A 23,769-nucleotide genomic window follows, 5' to 3' on the forward strand; every position below is an offset into this window, starting at 1 on the left:
GAAACCGAGGCTCAAAAGTGGAGAAATCTGCCAAAAGTGGGAAACGATGTGACCAGTCTGACTGTAAGGCCTCATTACTTGGTAAAGCAATTTGTCAGCAGATTCCTCTAACCCCTAGACGACAGTGTAGCTCAGTGAAAAATATTGCATCTTTGGGCGCCTGGGTGGCTCAGTCGATTGAGCGGCCGACTTCGGCTCAGGTCATGATCTCTGGTTTGTGGGTTCGAGCCCCGCGCGGGGCTCTGTGCTGACAGCTCAGAGCCTGGAGCCTGCTTTGAGTTCTGTGTCTCCCACTCTCTCTCTCTCTCTCTCTCTCTCTCTCTCTCTCTCTCTCTCTCTCACTCACTGCCCCTCCCCTTCTCTCGTGCTCTGTTCTCCCTCTCTATCAAAAATAAATAAACATTAAAAAAAAAGAAAAATATTCCATCTTTGGGTTCGCACGACTCATCTTCATATGCAAATCCAGATACTTTCTATGCTGTGTGACCTTGAACAACTTGCTTAACCTTTCTGAGACTCAACTGATAAATAAGGATATTAATACTTTCATGGAATGATGAGGATTGGGAGTATATTTAGTGCCTACTCCTAAATAAGCACTCAATAAACGGAAGCTATTGCTATTAATAATCTTTTTAACCCCTTATATGTTGTGCCGTATTCAGTGTGTAGGAGGTACTTAATAAACCATAACAGAGTGAGTGAATGAATGGAGGGAGAAATGAAATAAGTCTGGCCAGACAACAGGTGGCCCCTACCTCCAGTCCAGTAATGTCTTACCCCACTTCCCTGATATGGCTACACCTCAAAGGGCTTGAAGTGGAAAATGACTGTTCATCTCCTTTTCCCAAACAGTTGTGTGTATGTTAACTTGTTATTAAAGTAACATGCAGAAAAGTGCACAAATCTTAATTGCACTTAAGTTCTTATAAAATGAACACACTAGTATAACCAGCCCCATGATGAAGAAGCAAACCATTACCAGCCCCCAGAATGCCCTTCATGCTTCCTTCCAGCCATACTCCCCATACGGGATAACCACTATCTTGCCTTCCAAGAGCTGAAATTAATTTTGCTTATCTTTGCACAGGATGTGCTAATCCATAACTTCCTGGATTTCCCTGTCTCCTCAGGTCTAGTGGGGATCCAAGAAGTCCAGTGGGGTTGCTTCCCGGGTGGTCGGGGCTACTGCCCAATGCCATCCTCCTCCACATCATGGCTAGCCTCTCTGCATGCCCGCTGGCCCATGGATCCCTGTGCCCATGGACTCCTGGCACACCTCTCCCTTTCTGAGGTAAGAAAGCATCTTCTTTCTCAGCTTTTCTTAAGGGTTCTTGTATGTGGTAGAGGTGTATGTCCCTGGTGACCCTTGTCTTGCCCTTATATCCCAGATCTTCCCTTCTCCACCACGAAGGCCCTGGGAGAGTAGAGGATGGGGATGTGCTGATTCACAAGGTGGTCATGCCCAGCTTCACACCATTCCAAGTAACACCTCTCCCCCTCCTTTGTTCAGTGTGCGCCTTCCCTCTCCATCAAAAACTGTTTCTCGCTCTGGGTGATGAACTCTCGGGCCCTCTGCCTGTTCCTCCATTCAGTCTAGCATCTGCCACATTCCCTCTGCCCACTAGACGTGTTTGTTCATTCCTGAACCCCAACTGCGGGCATAGTTTCTGTCCTCTTCCAAAGGATTCCTGATGCTTTGCAGATTGAGGGATGTGGCTTAAGGGTCCTGGGCGTTCTGCCTCGAGGGGGCAGTGTCGCCTAACACCACAAGACAGCCCAGTCTTTAGCCCCGTCCAGAAGCCCCATTACACAGATACTATCATCAAACCCATGTTACATATGTAGAGGGTAAGGCTCAGAGAAGTTTAAGGGAGTTGTCCAAAACCATATAGTTAGTAAGTGACGACAGGTAGACCTCAGGAGCACCTGTGATGCAGGCTAAAAGGCTACCACCATTCAGTGAAACTAAAATGAGACACATGGATATTTTACAGATTTCATATCTAGTCCTCGAACAAATCCAGGAGAAAGGTTTTCTCATTTCCAGATGACAAATGCAGAAACTGAGGTCCAGAAAAATTCATTATTCTGCCTGAGGTCACAGAGATAGAGAAAGACTAAACTAGATTCAGCCCCTCCCATCCCACACACTGACCCCAGAGCCTGGCTCTTTCCTCTGTGCTCTGCCACACTCATCAAAAGGATTCTGACAAGTGCAGATATGAGTGGGTACATGGGTTAGATAGGACAGTGGGGACTAGGTATTTACCCGAAGAATACAAAAATACTAATTCAAAGGGATACATGCACCCTGATGTTTATAACAGCATTATCTACAATAACCAAACTATGGAAATACCCCAGCGTCCATTGACTGATGAATGGATAAAGAAGATGTTGTGTAGGGGTGCCTGGGTGGCTCAGTCAGTTGAGCATGTGACTACAGCTCAGGTCATGATCTCACGGTTCATGGGTTCGGGCCCCACATAAGGCTCTGTGCTGGCAGCTCAAAACATGGAGCCTGCTTCCGATTCTGTGTCTTCTCTCTCTACCCCTCCCCCATTTGTGCTCTGTCTCTGTCTCTCAATAATAAATAAATGTAAAAAAAATTTAAAAGATGTGTTGTATTTACACAACAGAATATTACTCAGCTATAAAAAGAAATGAAGTCCTGCCATTTGTGATAACATAGATGGAGTTGGAGAACTATTATGTTAAGCAAAATAAGGCAGTCATCAAAATATAAATACCACATGATTTCACTCATATATGGAATCTAAGGGGAAAAAATGAGCCAAGGGGAAAAAAGAAAGAGGGGGCAAACCAAGAAACAGACTCTTAACTGTAGAGAACAAACTGATGGTTACCAAAGGGGAGGTGGGGAAGGGGTGGGGGAATAGGTGAAGGGGATTTAGGAGTGCATTTGCTGTGACGGGCACTGGCTGTTTATGGAAGTGTCAAGCCACTGAATTGTATACCTTAAATATTCACTAACATATTAACTAACTAGAATTTAAATAAAAACTTAAAAAAAAAAAAGGACAGTGTGGAAGCATTCCAGAGAGAACAGAACACGTACCACCAAGGGACAGTTTTTGTTCTCTATTAATATATAACAAACAGCCCCCGCCCCCTGCAATTTAGTGGCTTAAAATAAAAATTTATTTTTATCTTTCACAGTCCTCTGGGTTAACTCCACTCAGCTAGGCGGTTCTTCCTGGGGTCTGTCATGCAATAATAGTCAGACTGAAGCTGGGGCTGAGAGTCATCTGAAGGCTCGCTTGGGCTGGATGTCCAAGATGGCCTTTTATTTTATTATTTTTCTTTTCAAATTAATTGAAATTCTAGTTAGTTAACATACAGTGCAATATTGGTTTCAGAAGTAGAATTCAGTGACTCATCACTTATATACAATACCCAGTGCTCATCATAGCAAGTGCGGTCCTTAGTACCCATCCCCCATCTAGCCCATCCCCCACCCCTCTCCCTCCATCAACCCTCTGTTTGTTCTCTATCTTTCAGAGTCTCTTATGATTTGTTTCCCTTTCTGTTTTTTTCTTTCTCCCCCCTCCCATGTGTTCATCTGTTTTGTTTTGTAAATTCTACATGAGTTAAATCATATGGTATTTGTCTTTCTCTGACTTATTTTGCTTAGCATAATACTCTCTAGCTCCACCCACATCATTGCAAATGGCAAGATTTCATTCTTTTCCATGGCTGAGTAATACTCCGTTGTGTATTTATACCACATCTTTTTGGTCAATTCATCAGTCAATGGACAATTCAGGCTCTTTCCATTATTTGGCTATTGTTGATAATTCTCCTATAAACATCAGGGTGCATGTGTCCCTTTGAATCCATACTTTGATGTCCTTTGGGTAAATACCTAGTAGGGCAATTGTTGGATTGTAGGGTAGTTCTAAAGATGGCTTTTCATTTATTTATTATTTACTATTTTTTTGAAGGGGGGGGCACAAGTGAGCAGGAGACAGAGAGAGAGAGAGGGAGAGAAAGACAGAGACAGAGAAGCAGAGCTCACCCAAAGCAGGGCTTGTGTTTACCCAAAATGAGGCACAAGCTCACCCAAGGTGGGGCTAGAGCTCACGAACTATGAGATCATGACCTGAGCCAAAGTCAAGTGCTTAATGACTGAGCCACCCAGGTATCCTAAACATGGTTTTTTAAAAACACAAATCTGGCACCTCATCTGAACTGGCTGGACCAGGTGGGGACTGGCCAGGCTTTTCTCTCTCTCCATATAATCTTGCCATGTGTCTTGTTTGGTTTTCCTCATAGATGGTGATCTCTGGTAGATAAACCTTGTACGTGGGGGCTGACTTTCCAAGAAGTGAACACCCCAACAGAGACAGCAGCTGCAAGACCTCTATGACCTCTCCTTGGAATTCATGCAGCAGCACTTCCACACCATACTAAGGGTGAAAATGAATCCCAGGGCCGGCTCAGCTTCAGGGGAAGGGACAGTCCATAGATGTAAATATCAGGAAGTGCACATGGATCAATGAGGGCCATCTCTGGAGATCAGATACTTCAGGGGACTGAAGCAGGAAGGATCAACTCGAGGACTACATGTATTGCTGTTTCGGTGTGACATGGTACGTGAAGGGGAAAAACTGGAGGTGATGGCTTATGGCGTATCATGGAGGGTTTCAATTGCCATGCTTGGGAACTTGTATCTGGTGCCTTCTGGAGTCTTCAGCTGCCCAGCATCTAAGCCTCTTTGCTTTGTTGAAGGATCCTCCTTGGTGAAGGGCTTAGTGGGAAATCAGGATCCCCACCCTTGACCACGGGTAGGAAGGTCACAGAATTCTGACCTCAGAAGTGTGCCGAATCAATAATCCCACTTGGAACTCTGATCACTAAGTGACCCAAGGAAGCAGAGGACTATTTATAGCAGCAGCAACAGCCAGTTCTCAGGGTAGTGGCTTTACAGAGAGCCCAGGGGTAGGAGTCCCTTGACCAGGTGGCTCCTAAGGCAAGACCTGACTGAGGTTCTGGCTCTTTAGCCTCTCTTGGTTGCTGCCTATTTCCTGGGACTGATTCTGGAAGCCTCCTGTCACTTTTGTTTATTTCCTGATACCATTCCAGTAAATCCCCCTTCTACTTAAGTGAACTAGAGTCCATGTCTGTTGTCTGCAACTAAGAACCCTAATCAGCACAAAGACCCATTGAAATCTTCAGCCAGAGGAAATGACACGATCAGAGCACTTTATGGGAGAGAAAAATAAAAGATCTGATAAAGATAGATCGAAGAGAGAAAAACAGGAATGAGAGAGGCCAGTTGGGAGGCCTTCGTGACGTTTGGGGTGTCTGATGAGCTACAATATCACCAGTGCCAAAGAAGTGGGAGAAAACAGCAGCTTTTGGCCACTGACTGAATATGGAAAAAAGAAGAGAGAGGAAAGTCCACGTTGACAGAGTTTTGAGTCTTAGCAACTAGGAAAACAATCATGTTACAAAGAGAAACAAGCAAGTCAGGGAAAACTAGTCTGGAGGGGGAAATCTTCCATTCATTTATTCAACAACTTTTAATCGCTTGCTCTGTGCCAGGCACTGTTCTAGGCATTGAGAAGACAGCAGTGAGGAAAACAAGGTCTCGGTTCTAAGTTAACCAAAACATACATGAGATAATGAAACTGCTTTAATAAAGCTTTAGTTTGTGGTGCCACAGACACACATCAGAACATGTCTACCTGGCATCCAGAACTTCAAGAAAAATCTTAAGCTGGGCATGAAGACAAATTGGTAGTCATTGCCGTAGACATTCATTCATTTATTCATCCACCTGTATTTATTGAATACTTACTATGCACTCAGTGCCATGCTTGCCCTGGACATACAGCAAAAAAAAAAATAAATAAATAAATAAATAAAAGAGGGGTTCAGCTCTCATGGAATTTCCATTGTAGAGTACAGAGGCAGACAGTAAACAAATACACAAATATGTTAAATATGTGATGTGTACTGTGAAGAAAAATAAAGCAAAGGAAAAGTAAGAGGAAGTTTGCTGTTTTAGATAAGATAGGTTGTTCTGCAAAGTCCCTTCTTGTAAGGAGATAGCTGAGTGAAGACCTGAATGAAGAGAGGTAAAAGCCACATGGTTACTAGGGGAAACCTTTATCAGGCAGAGGGAAATAGTCAGTGCAAAGGCCCTGAGGCAGGACAATTTGGTTTCTGCAAAGAACAGCCAGGAGACCAGTGTGGCTAAAGTAAATGGATGAGGGCAGGAGTAGGGGGAGAAGAGATAAAGGTGGGAGTGGCAGTGGGAGCCAGATCGTGTAGGGCCTTGCAAGTCATTGCAAATCTTGGCTCTTGTTCTGAATGAGATAGGAGGACTTTGGAGAATTTTGAGCAGAGGAAGCACACTACATGACTAACACTTTAAAAGGATTATTCTGGCTGCTATATATAGAGTAGACTGGGGGTGTACAAGGGCAGAAGCAGAGAGACCAACTAGCAGACAACTGCAGTCATTCAAGGCGAGAGCCCGGGGTTGGCTTGGACCAGGATGGTGATGGTGGAGGACATGACATGTGATTAGCTTCTAGAAATAAACAGAAGGAGAACCAACAGGATTTTCTGATAGATTGGATGTGAGGTGTCAGAGAAATGAAGGAGTCCAATGTCTCCAGAGCTTTTAATAGGAACAGCTAGAAGACCAGTTGCCACTTACTGAATAGAGGGGATTGAGAATTATATCCAGAGCTTCAAGAAAGAGTAAAATTGCCCCCAGCTTTCCTGCCTGGAAGGAATAATTCGGCTCCCAAGCCATGATGGGGGCCCAAAGTAAAGCACTCATGTGGGGCCAAGCGGGGGGGGGGGGGGCACTAGCCTAGTTATCAAGGCCAAGGTGGGAGAAGATGAAGTCTGTGAGGAAAGTGGAGGGGACAGCAGCAGTGGCAGGGAGCAAGTCATTTACAGAGGGATTAAATAGCCCTTCTAACAAGAAGGGAGAACAATGTCACAGAAATGGAAAGGGAGAAAATAAAAATGTTAAATGTTTATTTACTTTTGAGAGAGAGAGAGGGTCACGTAAGGAGGGGCAGAGAGCGAGAGACACACACACACGGAATCTTAATTTCTAAATATCACTCTTCATGAAAAAGAACAAAAGTGCCTTGGAGAAATGGTTGGTTGCAGGGCTGGAGCAGAGGAAGTACAAAATGAGGCTGGAAGTAAGGAAACGCTCGGAGAATCATAGTGGTAGAAGTCAGCTTGGCACCTAGTCAAATCTGGGGAAGTTTTGGACATCAAAATAAATAGTGATTCAACAAGTAAAATTCTCACATCTATAATAATGCTGCCAAAGATGCAACCCCTAATATAATCATGAGGAAACAACAGATAAACCCCAATTGAGGGACAGTCTGCAATATAATAGGTCGGCAGTGCTTTAAATTGTCCTGGTCATGAAAGTAAAAGAAACCTTAGACACCATCTCAGACTGAGGGAGTCTGCAAAGACATGATAACTAAAAGCAACGAATAATTCTGGACCTGGATCCTTTCATCATTTGGCCAATTGATGAAAGTGCAATAAGTTCTGGGGATTAGATAGTATGGGTGTATTGATGTTAATTTCCTGATCATGAGCATTACATTGTTATGTAGGGGAATGTCCTTTTAAAAAAATGTATTCATTTTTGAGAGAGAGCACGTGGGTGGGGGAGGGACGGAGAGAGAGAGAGGGAGACAGAATCTGAAGTAGGCTCCAGGCTCTGAACTGTCAGCACAGAGCCCTATGGGAAGCTCGAATTCATGAACCCGCGAGATCATGACCTAAGTTGAAGTCAGATGCTCAATAGACTGAGCCACCCAGATGCCCCAAGAATGTCCTTTTCTGTAAGACATATACACCAAGATATACGGAGTGATTGGGCTTCATGCCAGCAACTTACTCTCAAGTGGTTCAAGGAAGGGGAAAGTTCTTTGTATACTGTAATTTTTCTGTTACATCAACTAAAAAGAAAAAGGCAAGGAAAGAGTGAATGAAATCCCTGAGGCAGTGGGGAGTGGGCGGGGGTAGGGGGGTCAGCCAGTGCACCATATAGGGGAATATTTCTAAGGAGAGGGCAGTTAATGATGTGTCATGTTGCAAAAAGATGGAAAAGGAGCAAGATTGAGAAAAAAAGTATTAAACTTTCAAAACGTTTCTATGTTGTCAATCACGGCAACATCTATTTACATATGCAACATAATGAGAATGAAATCAGTTATTCATCATGAGAATAGGCTGTGCCTATGGTTTTCTAACAACTTCTTGGCTTCCTTGGGCCTTGGGATTCAGAGGCTGGAAACCTGCTTTCACTACAAATCATCACGGTTTTAGGAAGAAAATCCTAATGACATAATCATATTAGCTCTTGTCAGGAGCCCAGGTCTCCCTAATTCCTAGTTTTAGAAGGGCTCTTTCTTAAATTTAGTATATTCTCATTATATGCAATGCTCACATTTTGGGCTAAAATATTCTGAATATGGAATTATTATTGTGCCTAAATAATACATGTTTATTATAAACAAATGAAAAATGTAGATAAAGAGAACAAATTTTAAACCACCTATAATCCCATCATCCCGAATAATTTCCGTTAGCAATTTGCTGCTTATTTTAGACTTTTAAAATGCAAATCTCATCTATAATTTTTTTGTGGCACTAAAGGAGGGATCCTGCCCTGTGCTATTTTGTATCTTGTACATGCACTCGCGCGCGCGCGCACACACACACACCATATAGAGCAAACACTGTCTCAGTCACTAAATATGTTTCAACCACCTCACTTTTAAGGACGCTGTGAAGAATTCCATTGAGCAGATGGGCGATGATTTATGTAATCGTGTTCCTATTTGAGGGCTTTTGCATTGGGCGCAAAGAGACCGCGGAACTTGCCCACGAAGCAGGGCTGGGGATAGCTGTCTCACGGAACAAGGTTTTTAAGTACACAGGGACTTAAAACACACAGAGGGAAGGTCATCGAGGCCACGGCCGGCGGAAAGCGAAGGGCCGAAGGAGGTCAGGTTGTACCCCAGGACAAGGGGCGCCTAATGAGTGGACCTTGAGACCCACAGAACTGAAGCAAGACAGGTTGTGGCGGCGGCGGTGGGCGGCCCGGGCCCGGAAGCTGGTGCACCGCCGCTCCTCACCAACAGAGGGCGCCGAGGCCACAACAGTTCGCAGTGGGCGGGTCCCAGCTGCCGGCCAGATGTGGCCAGCTGGACCGCTGGAGACGCGAGCTCAACCCCAGCCTCTCCAGGCCTGCAGGCAGAGGGATAGCGAAGACAGGATGCAGGGGGCAAGGGTGGTGGCAGAATACCCCACCGTCGCTGCTCTGCAGGGTCCCAGATTGCCTTCCCTTGTAGGACAGAAGTGGGGAGGGAGAAGCCCGCTGCCCAGAGGGGGCTCTGATTCCCACAAAAGTGTAGTACGGGTTGGCAGCCACCCTGGGGCTGGCTCAGCAAGACAGAGCTAGGTCCACCGGGTAGGGCTCCGGGCCAGGGGAGACCCACAGACTGTCTGCGGCGGGAAAGAGAGCCGGCCTTAAGGGCTTCGAGCTTCTGGAGTACCCAGCCCTCGAGTACAGACGCACCAGCACACACACACACACACACACACACACACCACCACCACCACCACCACCACCACCACCACCACCACACCACACCATACACAACCTCCCTGCACTCTTTCTGCCTGGGTACAGTGTGCATTCAGAAGAGAGAAACTGAGGCACAGCAGGACGACGCACTGACTAGACCCCTCCTCCCCATTTTGTCTGCAGTGGAGAAGTTGGGCTAGAGGGACGCTGTTCGAAGTTCCAGTTAAGGATCCCGGGCCCGGGACAACCCCAGGGACTCCGCCCCCTCGGCCTGCCAGCTGTCACCACCGGGCCGTTTCTCTGACTCCGGAGTAATCAGCTGCTGCGCCCGGCTGTAATTGACGGTGCAGGCCCGGTCTGGCAGTGGGCCGGCGGGCGGCGCAGGGGCGGGCGAGGGGCTTAATTGTAGGGCTTCAGGTCCCAGTCTGGGCTGCAGCTCCGCTTGGGGTGGAGGGAGGGACAAACACTAAGCTCGCAGAACCTGGTTCAGAGGACGCTAGATGACCTTCCATTTGGTAGTAGGGGATCCCTTCCCGGGAAACTGGGGATTGAGGGGCTTGAACCCTAGCGAGAGTTTCGGAGGAGCTGGACATCTCCGGAGAGCTAGGCAAAGAGGGGTAGATTCCAAACTCCCCACCCCAATCCCAAGGAGCCCTGGCTCATCTTGTCCGAGACTCCTCCCCACGTTTTGACCCTCCCTCCACCACCACCTCCCGCTCCCCTTTCTGCCGCCCCCGTCACCCCCCCTTTCGTATCCCCAGGGCGCTCCCACCCTGGGGAAGAATGTGCCCTCCTAGCGCACCCTTGCCATGGTAACGGCACACCCCCACCCCCGCGCACCGCAGCGGCCCGGCCTGGCCCGGAGGGAGGGCGGCGAGAAAAGGGGGAGGGGGCGCCTCCCAGCCCCGCGGACACACCTCGACTGCCCTGGTTGCCACAGTAACCGGGGATGTTTCGAAGTGCGCAGCCGCAAAGTGGCACCGGGCTCTCCTCTAGATCCTTCACCCCTCTAATCCACCAGCAGAGTACCCTGGCTCCTAAGAGAAACAGCCATCCCCCCCCCCACCCCCGCGCAACTTCAAGGACAAAGTCTGGAGAGGGATCATGGGGCGTCCCAGCTTCCAAGCACCTCAAGCCTAAGGAGCAAAAGTGGCCAGAGGACCCAAAGTGTCTGAAACCTGAAAAGGGATCCCCCTGTCCCCAGCCCGTCCCCCTCCCCCAACAGAGCCTGAAGGGGGCGCTGGCAGCAGGAAGCCGGGAATGGCCCCGGAGGCGCACAGGCCCCACAGTGGAGCGGTGATTACAGGGACCTGTCCCTCCCGCCCCCGGCTCCCACTCTCATTAAGTCATTTTTTCCCCTGTTGGAAAGTCCCCGTGCCTTGAGCGCAGGGGTTGGGGCGACCGCAGGCAGCTGCCGGCAACCACATGAGAAGGGGGGGAGGTTGGGAGGGGAGGAGGGGGGCCGCGACTAGAGCCTGGCCAATCTCCAACGTGGAAGGCCCCCCGCCAGGGGCTAGCGGAGGGCGCAGTGATCTGGGAGGAGGAGGGCCTGGAGGCCGCTGACCTAGCTTCTCATCCTGGGTCTTCCTAGAGCTTCTAGGGCTGCTGCCTAGGCCTCTTTCCTCTTGTTTCAGTCCTGGGATCTTGGGTGACTGGAAAGCAGGATGTCTGGGTTCTAATCCCCACCCTAGTCTGGCTACCGCTCCCTGACCCTTAACCCGACCGCTGCCTTCTGATCGGTCCCCTAACCCTCATTCTCTGTTACTTCTCCCCCTCCCTCCAGTTGGGGCCACCCACGCTCTATTAGACCATATTAGTTTTCCCTCCTGCAAGGAGGTGACCCAGGGTCCATGAAAGTGGAAGGTACTGGAGACCAGGACAGTTCCCTTCCCCTCTAATCTATGGTCCACCATCTGTTCTTATTCTAAAATTGCAATCCTGATCCTCCCCAAGCTATTTGGCAATTTGGCAAGTTCTTCCTCCCATCTACCTCCACCACCCCCAATTTCCAATCAGCACATTGATTCCTGTCTCGCTGTCTTGCCGTTTAGCCAGTATGCCTAAGCCCTGTGCCCCTTGGACCCTATTTTCCTGCCCTTCATCACCTTCACATCTCCCTTCAGGACCCTTCCACATTCCCCTTTTCAATTGTGGGGTCCAGCTTTTGCCCTGAGACTCTAGTCAGCTTCTGACCCAGAAGGAGGATGTGGAGTGGGTGACACCTTGTTTGTTCCTTCCCCAACTTTCACTGTCTTCCTTCACAGGTCATGCCAGCATATAGCAGCTCACCAGGACTTGACTGGAACATGTCCCTCCCCCGCAACGTGGTGGCCAGCCTCTGCCCCACCCCACCACTCACCCCTCTGCTATATTCCTGCTCCTACCTCATTATCCCAGCCCTGATCCTGTACCTCTCCAGTTTCTCCTCCGCTCCCTGTCCCTCCCCTGTCCTCAGGCCTGGAAGGCACAGGAGGGTGAGGCCAAAGCTAAGGCGTAGTGGACACTGCTGGGGGTAGGAGTGCTCCCCACTCAGGCCTCCCTTCCCTCCCCTGTTCCCCCCCTGCTTCTTCTCTCCTCCTCCCTGGGAAGGGAGGGAGCTAGGGGGCGGGGAACCCAGCCCCCACAGCTCCCTCCTGGGTGAACAAGAGGAAAGGAATGAGGCAGGTGTGTCTGGCAGCTCCTGCTTACCCCTCCTCCCCTGAGGGACTCTAACCCGCCTGCCTGTGGGGCTGTCTTTTGGGGGGTGGGGAGAGAAACTCTGTCCTCCACAGAAGCAACGGAGCTGAGCACGTGGAAGGCCCTGCCGTCGTAGGCATGTCCAGGAGCTGCTGGGATGCAGGCAGCTGGAGGAAAGGAAGCTGAAGGCAAGCTAGTTGGGGCAAAACTCCCAACAGGGATATACCACCATGAGAGCGTCCTTTCCTTCTCACCCCTATCCTGAGGTAGGGGGACATGGGCTAGGGAAATATGGGGATTTGTCGGGAAAAGGAATAAGATTTCGTCCCTGTCTGGTTCATCCAGAAGGGTGCCATTCTGGGCAAAATAAGGCAGGAAGCAGGATCTTTAGCTTGGAGCAGCAGGAGGTCTGGATAAAGTAGGTGAAATGTTCTTTTCTCTGAGATCCTGACCACTCTCCCTACCTCCTTCTCTACTACCCTCCTCCTTGAGGGTCTGGGCAAAGGAGGCCTAGGAAGGGTGTCCCTTCACCGCTGGCCTTACTCACATACCCCATCTCTGCTGCATGGACTCAGAGAGACCAGCATCCAGACAGTGAGTCTCCTGGCCCTCCCCCACCACCCTCCTCCCTGCCGCACCTTCTAGCCCCACCTGCTCCCTGGGGCGCTGGGCTGGCTGGGTTGAGCTGGGTCTTGCCCAGGATTACTCCTCTCAGAGTGCCTGTCTCTGCCGAAGGGTGCTGCTGGGCACCGCCATTCGTCCTGGCTTGTGGCAGAGGGCTCAGGCACAAAGGGGACAGCTAGAGCTCTGGCATTAAGAGCTCCAGATCCAGCTTCTGGTCAACACCCCATGGCCTCCATCCAGTCAGGCCCTATCTGGCTTGGAAGATGGCTGTAGCTTCCTAACTGGCCCCCTGTTGTTAATTTGTCCTCTCTGACCATTCCCCAGAATTCAGTTCCCCAGCACAGTGATCCATGTGGGAATCAGACCATGACACTCACCTGCTTAAGACCCTCTGAAGTTTCTCATTCGACTGAAAATCCCAACTCTTTACGATGGCCCAAAGAAAGATGGGATGTGACTCTGAGTTCCTCTCCTGCTAACCTGCCCTTTGACTGCTTCACTCCAATCACACCAGCCGCTTTGCTGAGATCTCTGTCACCACAGAGCTCTGGTATTCACGTGGTCCTGGCCTGGAGAGCGCTTACCCTTCATCGCACAGGTTTCAGCAGGAGTAACACCACTCAGAAAGGCCTTCTCAGGCCAAAGGCTTTATCTAAAGGGGCCACACTCCAACCTAAGTGTCTATCAGTAAATGAATGGAAGGACACCTGGGTGGCTCAGTCGGCTAAGCATTCAGCTTCGGCCTAGGTCTTGATCTCACCGTTACTGAGTTTGAGCCCGGCATCAGGCTCTGTGCTGACAGCTCAGAGCCTGGAGCCTGTTTTGGATTCTGTGTCTCCCTCTCTCTTTCTGCCTTTCCCCCACTCATCCTCTGTCTCTCTCTGTCAAAAATAGATAAACATTTAAAAAATGAGGGGCGCCTGGGTGGCTCAGTCGGTTAAGCATCCGGCTTCGGCTCAGGTCAGATCTCATGGTTCGTGGGTTCGAGCCCCGCGTCGGGCTCTGTGCTGACAGCTAGCTCAGAGCCTGGAGCCTGTTTCGGATTCTGTGTCTCTCTCTCTCTGATCCTCCCCTGCTCCAGCTGTCTCTCTCTGTCTCCCAAAAATAAAAATAAAAAGCAATAAAAAGAAAAAAATTTTAAAAAGCATTTAAAAAATGAATGGACAAAAAAGATGTGGGGTGTGTGTGTATATATATATATGTATGTGTACACACACACACACACAACACACAGAAGGAAATATTATGCAGCCATAACAAAGGAGGAGATCTTGCCATTTGCAACCATATGGATGGGCCTTGGGGGCATTATGCTAAGTGTAATAAATCTGACTGGGAAAGACAAATACCACATGAGTTCACTGAATCATGGAATCTAAAACAGGAAACAAATGAATAAGCAAACAAAAGGCAGGATCAGACCTATAAATACAGAGAACAAACTCCTGGTTGCCTGAGGGGAGGTGGGTGAGGGGCTGAACAAAATGGGTGAAGGGGAGTGGGAGCCACGGCTTCCAGTTACGGAATGAATTAGTCACAGGACTACATGGCACAGCATAGGGAATACAGTCAATGGTATTGTAACAGCATTATATGGTGACAGATGTATAGAGATGTTGTGTCACTGTGTTGTACACCTGAGACTAATGTAATACTGTATGTCAACTCTACTCAAATAAAAACAGGTTTTTAAAAAACACAAACATAAGAAATAAAAAATAAAGGGGCCCCACTCCCCACAAATCACTCTACATCCAGTGCCGTGCTTTATTTTCTTCATGGTACAGAGCATTGTCTGAGCTGACCTTGTTTGTACATTTACTTGTTTATTGTCCCTCTATCCCAACCAGAATGTAAACTCCAAGAGGCCAGGTGCGGTGTCTCTCTTATTCACATCTGTAACCCCAGCACCCATCATCCCCTGCAGAGTGCCAGGCCACAAAGAGTGCAAAATAAATATCTGTTAAATGAATGATGAGGGACAGAGGCCTTTGGGGGGAGGGCATCCTAGGCCTCTACAGGATCACTTCAGGTCAATTATGTTCATTTCTCCTTTTCTAATCATCCTTCCCCTGCCCATCACTTCGATTCATTGTCCAGGGTTAGAGGTGAAGGCATGAAAGGAGACAGGCCCAGAGGCTGCCTGGCTGACCCTTGTCCTCAGATGCGGGGCAATCCCCGGTCCAACTGAGCTGTCTGAGCTTTAGGGCAAGAAGTGGGGAGGCAAATCAGTCTTGGAGCCCACAGACGTGAGCGGTGGGGGTCAGGCAGGCCTGGACTCTCCTCCTGATTGCAGACATGCCGGGAGGTTCCTGTCGGATCAGATGGTCCCAGCTCCGCTCCCGGGAGCCAGGGCGCCGGTGCCGCCGGGCGAGCCGCAGAGGGCCAGGCTCGGGGAGGGAGGGCCCTGCGCTCACTTGCAGACGCTGACCCACTCGGTGATGCGGCATTCCTCGCAGACCACGAAGCAGCACCAGTGGAAGCGGCAGTGGCAGCGCTCGCTGCGCGTCTGGCGCAGGATGTTGTGGCCGCGTCCGCAGCACATGCTACCGCAGCCGTCGGGGCCCGCGCTGCTCTTGTTGCACAGGCGGCCCACGGTGCCCGCCGAGTCTAGGCGCGGCTCGCGCTCGCAGAAGTCGGGCGACTTCTCGAAGTAGACCAGGTCGGCGGGACTGGCGCGGCGCCGCGGTCCCGGGACGCCCGGGGCTGGCGAGGGGGCCCCCGCGGGGCCGGGCTCCAGCTGGCCGCCGTTGCGGTTGTGCGGCCGGATGAGCGTGGCGCGGTGGAAGCGGCTGCGCAGCAGCGCCCCCACGGCGCGGAACTCCGGCGTCACCTGCCAGCAAGTCTTGAGCTGGCAGCTGCCTGACGTGCCGTGGCACTTGCACTTCCGCCGCATGTTCTCCATCACCGCCTGCAGAGGGAGGCCCGGCGAGGGGTGACGCCCGCGGTCAGCCCCACGGCCCTCCTCCCAGCACAGACACTGGCCTGCGAGAGAATCTCGGGGACTTCTAAAACCGACTCCCATTGAACAGATGCAAAAGCTGAGGGGCGGGACGGGGGGGGGGTGGCGGGGGGAAGCGGGCGCATGGCTCCTGAGCCAGGCAGTCCGGAGAAGAACTCAGCCAGCTCCGGCTGCTCTCCCATCTGCCTCCCACAAGGCCAGGTCCTGGGGGAATTCCCTCCTTCCTCTCCTGTTCTCCTTTCCCACCAGCTGCAGTGGGCCCTTGGAGCTGGAGGCTCTTGCTTCCTGAGGGGGATCCCAGATCCTCAGGGAAATTCCCTCTCTTTCCATCCCTCAGGTGGGGGCCAGGAGCAGGGGGGTGTTGGCCCCACTATATCCCATCCCCAAAGCCTCTGGCCTCCATCCAGGCTGTGAGTGGGGGCTATGGGGAGGCTGAGAAAGCCCCTTTCCTCTTCTGGGGCCTATAGCCCTTTGCAGGGAGCCTAAGGAGGGGACAGGAGCTGGGCAGACTCCCCATTCTGCCATTATTCTGCCCAATGCTGAATGCCACTGTTCTTCCTAGGGAAGAGAATGGGAGTGCCCCCTCCCCCAAAGCCAGACCCTTAGCCCAAGGAAAGTGAGAAGTTTCCAAGCTTCCAAGGGATGTAGTTACAGGGACACCATGACATACCTACTCAGCTCTCAACCTGCCCTAGAATCTCCTCCCAAAGAACCCCTTGACATTATTCTCTTCAGAGACACTGGAGACATCTTCCTTCCCCACCCCTTTCCCCACTCCATTCCAAAACACATCTTCAGACTGGGAGAGCAGTGATCTGGGGCCCTCACAGCTGGGCAGTTAGGGCCAGAAAAGAGAGACCCTACCCTTGGAGTCTTAAAGGGCTCAGCAGCTTGTCAGTACAGCCTGTGGGTACAACACCGTGGAGGACAGCCCAAGGCCCCCACTGGCCAACAGAACATTTGCTTCCCACAGACAGCAGCCATTAATTAACCAGTTTAACGAGGAGGAGGAGGCACCATTGGTAAGGGCTGGAAGAGCATGGACATTTGGAAAAAAAGCTGCATGAATAGGGCAGGGCTGGATGGAAGCTAGATGCGACCTGAGGGTGGATATGCCTCAGTTTACTTCACCTCCAAGTCAGGATGGGAAGAGCTGAATCAATCCTTGTGGAAGGAGTTGGTGAAACGCCTGGGCTGAGAGGACAGGAGAAAGGAGAGTGAGGACGCACAGGTCCCAGCCAGGGTGAGGGGAGGCCAGAAACGAGGCCAGAGCAGGCCAGGCAGAGCCTAGAGAAGGCACAGGGGGCTTTCTCGCAGGAGAAGGAGGGTGCTGAGCTACTACGAAGGCTAAGGAGGCACGCACCCGTGCAGACACCCCACAAAGCAAAAGAGCGCAGGCTCAGCAGCCGGCTGCCTGGCAACAAACCTGCCTCTGCAGCTTCCTTATCAGTTGCACCACCTTGGGCAAGCTCCTTCATCTCTCTGGACCTCACTTTCCATATCTGAACATGAGGCCGATACTAGTACCCTCATGGATAGTTGTAAACACTCAAAAAGGCTAATCTGTGGTTAGGTGCCTCAGACAGTACCTAACACATAGTAAGCACTCAATAAATGCAGGCGAATTGATTGTTCCTTTCTTTCCTTTCTTCTTCTTTTTTTCTTTTCTTTTTTTTTTCTTTTTTTTAAATTTATGGCCTTTGAGGGAGTAGGGACATTCAAGTATAGGGAGAAAAAGGAGGAAGGTAACCATAACACAGGACCTCAGTGCTCCCCAGGAACCTCCCCTTGCAGGAATCCCTCATTCTTCTTAGAAAGGCTGGGAGACCAGGTAGAGGGTCACAGCATAGGAGAACACAGAATCATGGAACGTTAGAGCTGAGCCAGGGCAGGGGGGACTCGGGAGTTGGATAAGTTCAACCTTCTTGCTTTATAGGGGAGGCCACAGAGTGGCAGAGCAAGGCCAAGGCCCTTGAGGCCTGTCTTCAGCCCTTCACTGCTCACCACAGGGGATGGGGGGCAGAGCAGGCTGTTCAGCAAAGGGTGAGCTGATCCAGGACAGGGTTTGTTTCATCCCTGCTCCCCAGCCTAGTCCTGTGCCTGGCGCACAGTAGGTATCCAATGCATGTTTGATGACTAGGTTAGGCAGGGGCAATGAGAGGAGTTGCTGAGTATGGGGAAGAGCGGTGGGTCCCAGAGGGAAGCCTGGGAAGAAGGGAGGGGCCCTAGGCAGAGGGATCTGGAGCAGGCCCAGGCGGGTGTGGGGTCTCACCTGCCTCCCAACTCGGTTGTTGTGGAGCCTCATGCGTGCGTGGATGTCTCTGTGAGGCTCCCGGGAGTCCAGAAAGTCCTTGGAGAAGCGCTCCCCGAAGCCCACGTCGGGGCTACAGCCGCCCCACTCCCAGGAGTCCTGCAGGCCCGGGCTGGCAGGGGGCAGGACCGGGTGTTCCGGGACCCCGTGGCTCAGGCCCTTACCGCGCTGCAGCGCGTCCAGCTGCAGACGGTGCAGCTTCCGCCGGAAGGCCTCCTCGTCCCCGCGCCGCGAGGCATCGCAGCCACAGGCCCTCAGTTTGCCCAGGGCACAGGCATTGGACACCGCGTGCACTACGCCCGCTGCTGCGATGGCATAGGCGAAGGCACTCTCTCGGAAACCTGAGGGTGGAGATCCAGGAAACAGGCTCTCAGGGGCCTTGACATCTCATCCCTCTGCTCTCCCTGCCCACACTTCTTTCCATAGGAAGGGGAAATGGAGGCTCAGTGTTGGGCGAAGGTCTGGTATAAGGATACAGACTCAAGGGGCAGAAATAACATCAGAAGTTCTGCATGGAGGGTGGGGTGGGGGATGTCTCCCCATAACCCTCTTTTGTACTCCATTCCGTTTCAATAACAGCACCCTTAACAAGCTCAGAACTCGTGTCTACCTCCCTCCTGTTGGGCATAAAGTATCTGGGAAGCATTTCTTTTTCAGATTGGGGCCTTCATCTATTATCTCTCATGTGATATTTACAATTTAAAAATAAGCCTGCAGAAAGAAGGCAACATTTAACCTCAAAAATAAGTTACTAGGGAAGAAAATCCAGGCCCCAGATGATGTTGATGGGCAGAAGGGTAACTAAGAGGAGATGATGTTGTCCTCGGACAGCTCCCAGCCCCAAGATTGCCTGCCTGGAGCCACCCGCTTAGGGCCACTCCAGAACTTTCCCGATTGCCAGATCCAAGAGGCAGAGAAAAGAGCCAGCAGAGTTCTCCCTTTCCCTATCCACAGGCCATCCCAGAAAATCTGCTTGGAAAAGGGCACTGCCTAGCCACCCTGCCTGCAGTGGGTCTAGGCCATCTGAAGAGGTTTGAGGAATGCTGGAAATGAGCCCATTGCCCTGCAGTAGCGTTGAAATTTGAGAAGGAAGGGTGAGCTAAGGCAGACACCTTCTTTTTGATGGTCTGGAGCACCAAGACCCTGATGACCACTTGCAGGGGCCCAGGACCTGTCTACCCTACTTTTCTCCATGGTGTTCTCAGTCTGAGCCATCCTCTGGGAAGGCCCCAGTAGGTCTGGGCCTGTGGCAGGGAGAGGCCTGGGGTCTGGCTCATGGCCCCACAAGCTGCTTCTTGCTTATTCTGCATCTGAGAAGGGACCAGCTAGCAGCATTTTATAAGTTTCTGACCAGCCTCTGGAACCGAGAGAGTGTGCACAGGGGGTGAAGAAGCCAAGAGCAATGAGAACCTCCATATGGAGAGAACTCACCTATGCCATAGGCACCTGTCAGGGAAGCCCAGAACCTGGCTGGAGACTGATGGCTTGCAGGAGGCTGGCGATTCAGAGGAAAAACTCTAGATCCTTCCACCCTAGCAATGAAACCTGGAAGGACATGGTCTGGGAGTTCCTGTAGACATCAGAGAGCCAACCAGGACTGGACAGAGACCCAAGCCCAAAACTGCCCCTCACACTTACCCTCTGCATCACAGGGTCCTGTCCTCCTTTCCTTGTCTAGCCAAAACAACAACAACAACAACAACAAAACTTAACAGTTTTGTTGTTAAAAGTATGAACTCTGGAGCAGCCAGATTGTCTGGGTTCAAATCCTGGCTCTTCCACTTACTAACTGTTAATAGCTACGTGACTTTGACCAAGTGACTTGACCTCTGTGCTTCAGTATTCTCATCTGTAAGACAAGATTGTTATTATCTGCTTCATTTTTGTCCCAGGGATTAAATTAGTTAGCAAATTTAAAGTACTTAGAAGAACACCTTATTCAGAGTAAATAACTGTACAAAGATTAGCTATTATTGAGAAGTGCTTCCTGTTGTCTGAATCACTCAGGACTGCTGCAGTTTTAGGCCATTGCTTCTTGTTTGCCCCAGCCAGGGACAGCCCAGCAGCTCAAGACCCGCTTTAGAATAAATCACATGGGCCACCAGAAGCCCATGAAGCAGACTGTCCCTGTTCCTGTCCCCATCTTTCTTGTCTTTCTTCTCTCTCCAGCTTGTGGCATCTCAAGACCTTTTCCATAAATAACCCAGCTACAAGCAGACAGGAGGGGATGGGGGTTGGGCTGGAGCCTTTTAAGGGGATATTGGGAATTGGTGGGAGCTGCCGAGGAGTAGACACTGACATGGGATGTAGGGCCCAAGATAAAGAGCAGACCTAAATCCCTGGGGAGCGCACCCTGTGTTAGTCCCTTGCCTTTTAACTGCAGAACTCTGAGCACTTCCCTTTTGCTAGTCATCAGCCCACTCCTAGCACAAATGGCAATACTCAGACCTCCAGAAGCAGCCCAAGCCTCAGAAGTCAGAAGTCATCCCTCCCTCCAACACACACACACACACACACACACACACACACACACACACACTGTGCAAAAGGGGGATGCCCAAGGTCACAGGGGTTACAGAGCAGGGCCCAGGCCCAGCTCTTTCAGCTCCCAAGCCTGGGAACTTTGTGCTAAAGGACGTTTGGCTCTAAGGAAGACATGCTCTTGAGTAAGAAACTCAGGTAGTCCAGTTTCCGGTTTCTATGGCCCTAGCTATGCATGGCACCAAGAAATAGCAAGAGGCTGGGCCAGGTGGATGTGCTGGGCCAACCACCATCTTCCAGGCTCTGTGATAGTCAGAGGCAGGCCTGGAGGAATCTGGAAAAATGTAGTCTACAGTCTATAGAGAACCTACACAAGGCAGCTAGAGACACCATCCCATGGCCTCTGGCAGGTGTCACAGCCACATTTAGTGGTGACCAGCCAGGGCTTGTGTGACCACCCTCTTCTCCAACATCCAAGATTCGGAGAAGTTCAGACTCCTGAGTCGGCTCCCAGCTCCCACTCAGGGCCCCAGTTTCGGTCCTGGCCCTGACTGTCTGGGGCAGATGCAGGCACTGTGCCATCTGGCCAGCTGGAGGGGGAGATGGGTGGGGCCATGGCCAGCTGGGCTGCCTGGAGCATGGGGGGGGATGCTTGTTAAGACGCACAATTAGCTGTCCTGCCTTTGATCTGGGACAGGGACTGCCAGCATCTAAGTGGAGTCAGCTGCTGCTTCAGGCTGCAGCCAACGGCCAGGAAGGAGCTGGGGGAGGAGGTTTGGAGGGCAGGGGAGCATGGAGGAGACAGGATTCAGGAGCCAGTGGGAACCAGGAGGGTCAGAGAAGCTTGAGCCCCGCCTATTTGAGTCAAAGAGGGAGGGAAGGGGAGAGATCTGGTCTCCATTCCCTCCACGCATATAATCTGTGCCTGCTCATGTGCCTGGCCTGAGAGAGAGGAAGAGGTTGTGTGCATGTGGGAACACTTAGGGGTGACACTGAATGTGGCTACACATTTGTGCAAACAAAGGTAGGTATCTGTGTGTGTGTGTGTGTGTGTGTGTGTGTGTGTGTGTGTGTACGTGTGAGTTTCATTTCCTGGACTACTCCATTGAACCACACGGTGGGAGATCATGGTGGCCTGGCAGCTTGGGAGGCAGTAGGCCAGGGGGTTGAGTGCAGTCTCTAAAGTCAGCTGGCCTGCTCTACAGCTCATTTACAAGCTGTGTGACTAATGGCAAGTTACCCAACCTCTCTTAGCTTCATTTGTAAAATGAGAATACTAATACGACCTGTTGCAATGGGGATCGTTCGAGGATCGTACAGTACAAATAAAGTGCTTTAGAATAGTTCCAGACAAACAGCAAATACTTAATATGTCTTAGCGAATTTATTGAGTGTTATTAGAATAATGGAACTTTAGGTGATCCTGGAACATAACTGCCTGTGCCTCTGTCTCCCCATCTGAGTGCCACCATGCACCCCATGCCTGGAGGCCTAGCCACAAAACCAAGACTCTTCAAGGATGAATGTAAAAGAGGAGGGGGGAGAAGAAAGAACCAGGGTCCCCCTCGACATGTGCTGCCCAGCACCCTAACCACGCAGGCACCAACTGTCTAGGTCCTCAGCACAAAGAGTTGGGAATACCAGTGCCCAACAAAGAGCTGGGAATCGCAGCTGCCCCCGGGTTGGGGACCCTCCCACAGCTTTTTCTGATCCTAGCCACCTAGAGGCCTCTCTCCCTGTCCCCTACCCACCCAGGTTCCAGCACCCTGTCATGCTCTCTCCTGGAGTGGATAAAGCGCTATTACATGCCGTGCCTTCCCGAGCTTGTCCACTGGAGTCCACTCCAGTGCTTGAGCATCCTTTCCTCCCACACTGGAAATCCCTCTCTTCAGTCCAACCCATTTTCAGGGAGAAGTCAGGACAATTAGATGGCAGTTAACAGTATGAAGGTGGCAGGCCCCAGGGATCACCTCCTCTCTGCAGTCTCTGAATTGTAAACATGGCAGAGTGCACCTTGAAGAGAATCCCACTGGTGGTCTGAGTTGCAAGAGGGGTGAGCACCCAGTACTCTATTTGGGGGAAGCAGGTCACCTGATCCCACATGGGACAACTCATAACCTGAAAAGAAGGGGACCTGGGGGAAGGAGCTGATCCAGGGAATGGCTGCCACCAAGAGTGTCTTTGTGGAATTCAAATTTAGGTAGTCCTTAAAATGAGGAGCCAAGATGGACTGGAAAATAACCCCAGAGGAGGGAGAACACAGGTATGGAGTGAGAGGGGGCTGTAATGGTGACTCCTGGAGAGAGAAAGCAGCAATTTCTTCCAGAAGCCTAGAGTCCCCTCCGAGGAGGGACAGGGAGAAAATGGGGTGTCCCAATGCAGCAGCAGAAGCCACATAGGTAGGACAGTGTGCCAAGGCCAAAGAAAAGAGCCCAGCCCCCCTGCCAGAGCCCAGCAGCCACTGTCCTCCCCCTACCACCCCCCCCCAACCCTGCGCTGGGCGCTGGGCGCTGTCCCGCCCTGGCTAGCCCCGGCAAGTCTCCCCCCTCCACCCCTAACCTCTACCCCTACCCGTCCCCCCAGCTCACCTCCCGCTTATTAAACTGCAGGTGAACCTGGGAGCGCCTGGCACCGCGCCAACCCCGCGCGCTTCCGCTGCTCTAAACTCACCCCTGAGCTTCAAAGACCCCACGTCCTCCACCAGGCCACACGGGCCTCAAGCGGGCGAAGTAATCATGACGCGTGGGCGCACTCTATCTAGAGGGGACAGGAGGCTCAAAGGGGAACTGGGGACACCGTGGCCGGGAAGAGGGACAAGAGCTTGTCTCGCCTTGCCTCACCTGGAGCGGCAGGGGTGAGAACCTCAGCGCCTATCCAACCCCCACCCCGCGAGCAGAGCCCAAAGCAAAGACTCTGGGGTCCTCACCTCTGGGGCCCGGGTGCTGGAGGGAAAACGGGGCATCGGGGAGCGCACGGGTGACCTAGAAACCCGGAGTGGGAGCCGGGCGCGCGGCGGCGGCGAGCGCGGCCGGGCTGGGCCAGGGAAGGCAAAAGACACAGTTCTGTCGCTTGGCGTGGGCGAGCGCGGGCGGCCGGGGCGGG

General features: G+C 51.5%; 1 protein-coding gene across 1 annotated transcript in view; it reads right to left on the bottom strand.

The window, feature by feature from the left end:
* Positions 1-14,663: 14,663 nt before the first annotated feature.
* Positions 14,664-23,769, bottom strand: part of WNT10A (Wnt family member 10A) — an 11,980-nt gene continuing 2,874 nt past the window's right edge. The window contains exons 3-4 of the mRNA XM_029932916.1: positions 18,148-18,527; positions 14,664-15,824 (exon numbers count right to left, since the gene is read on the bottom strand). Coding sequence (XP_029788776.1) covers positions 15,327-15,824; positions 18,148-18,527 — 878 coding nt within the window. The 3' untranslated portion in view covers positions 14,664-15,326. The remainder of the gene's footprint in view (positions 15,825-18,147; positions 18,528-23,769) is intronic.

The sequence above is a fragment of the Suricata suricatta genome, chromosome 3 (assembly GCF_006229205.1).
Source record: "Suricata suricatta isolate VVHF042 chromosome 3, meerkat_22Aug2017_6uvM2_HiC, whole genome shotgun sequence".
Classification (NCBI taxonomy): Eukaryota; Metazoa; Chordata; class Mammalia; order Carnivora; family Herpestidae; genus Suricata; species Suricata suricatta.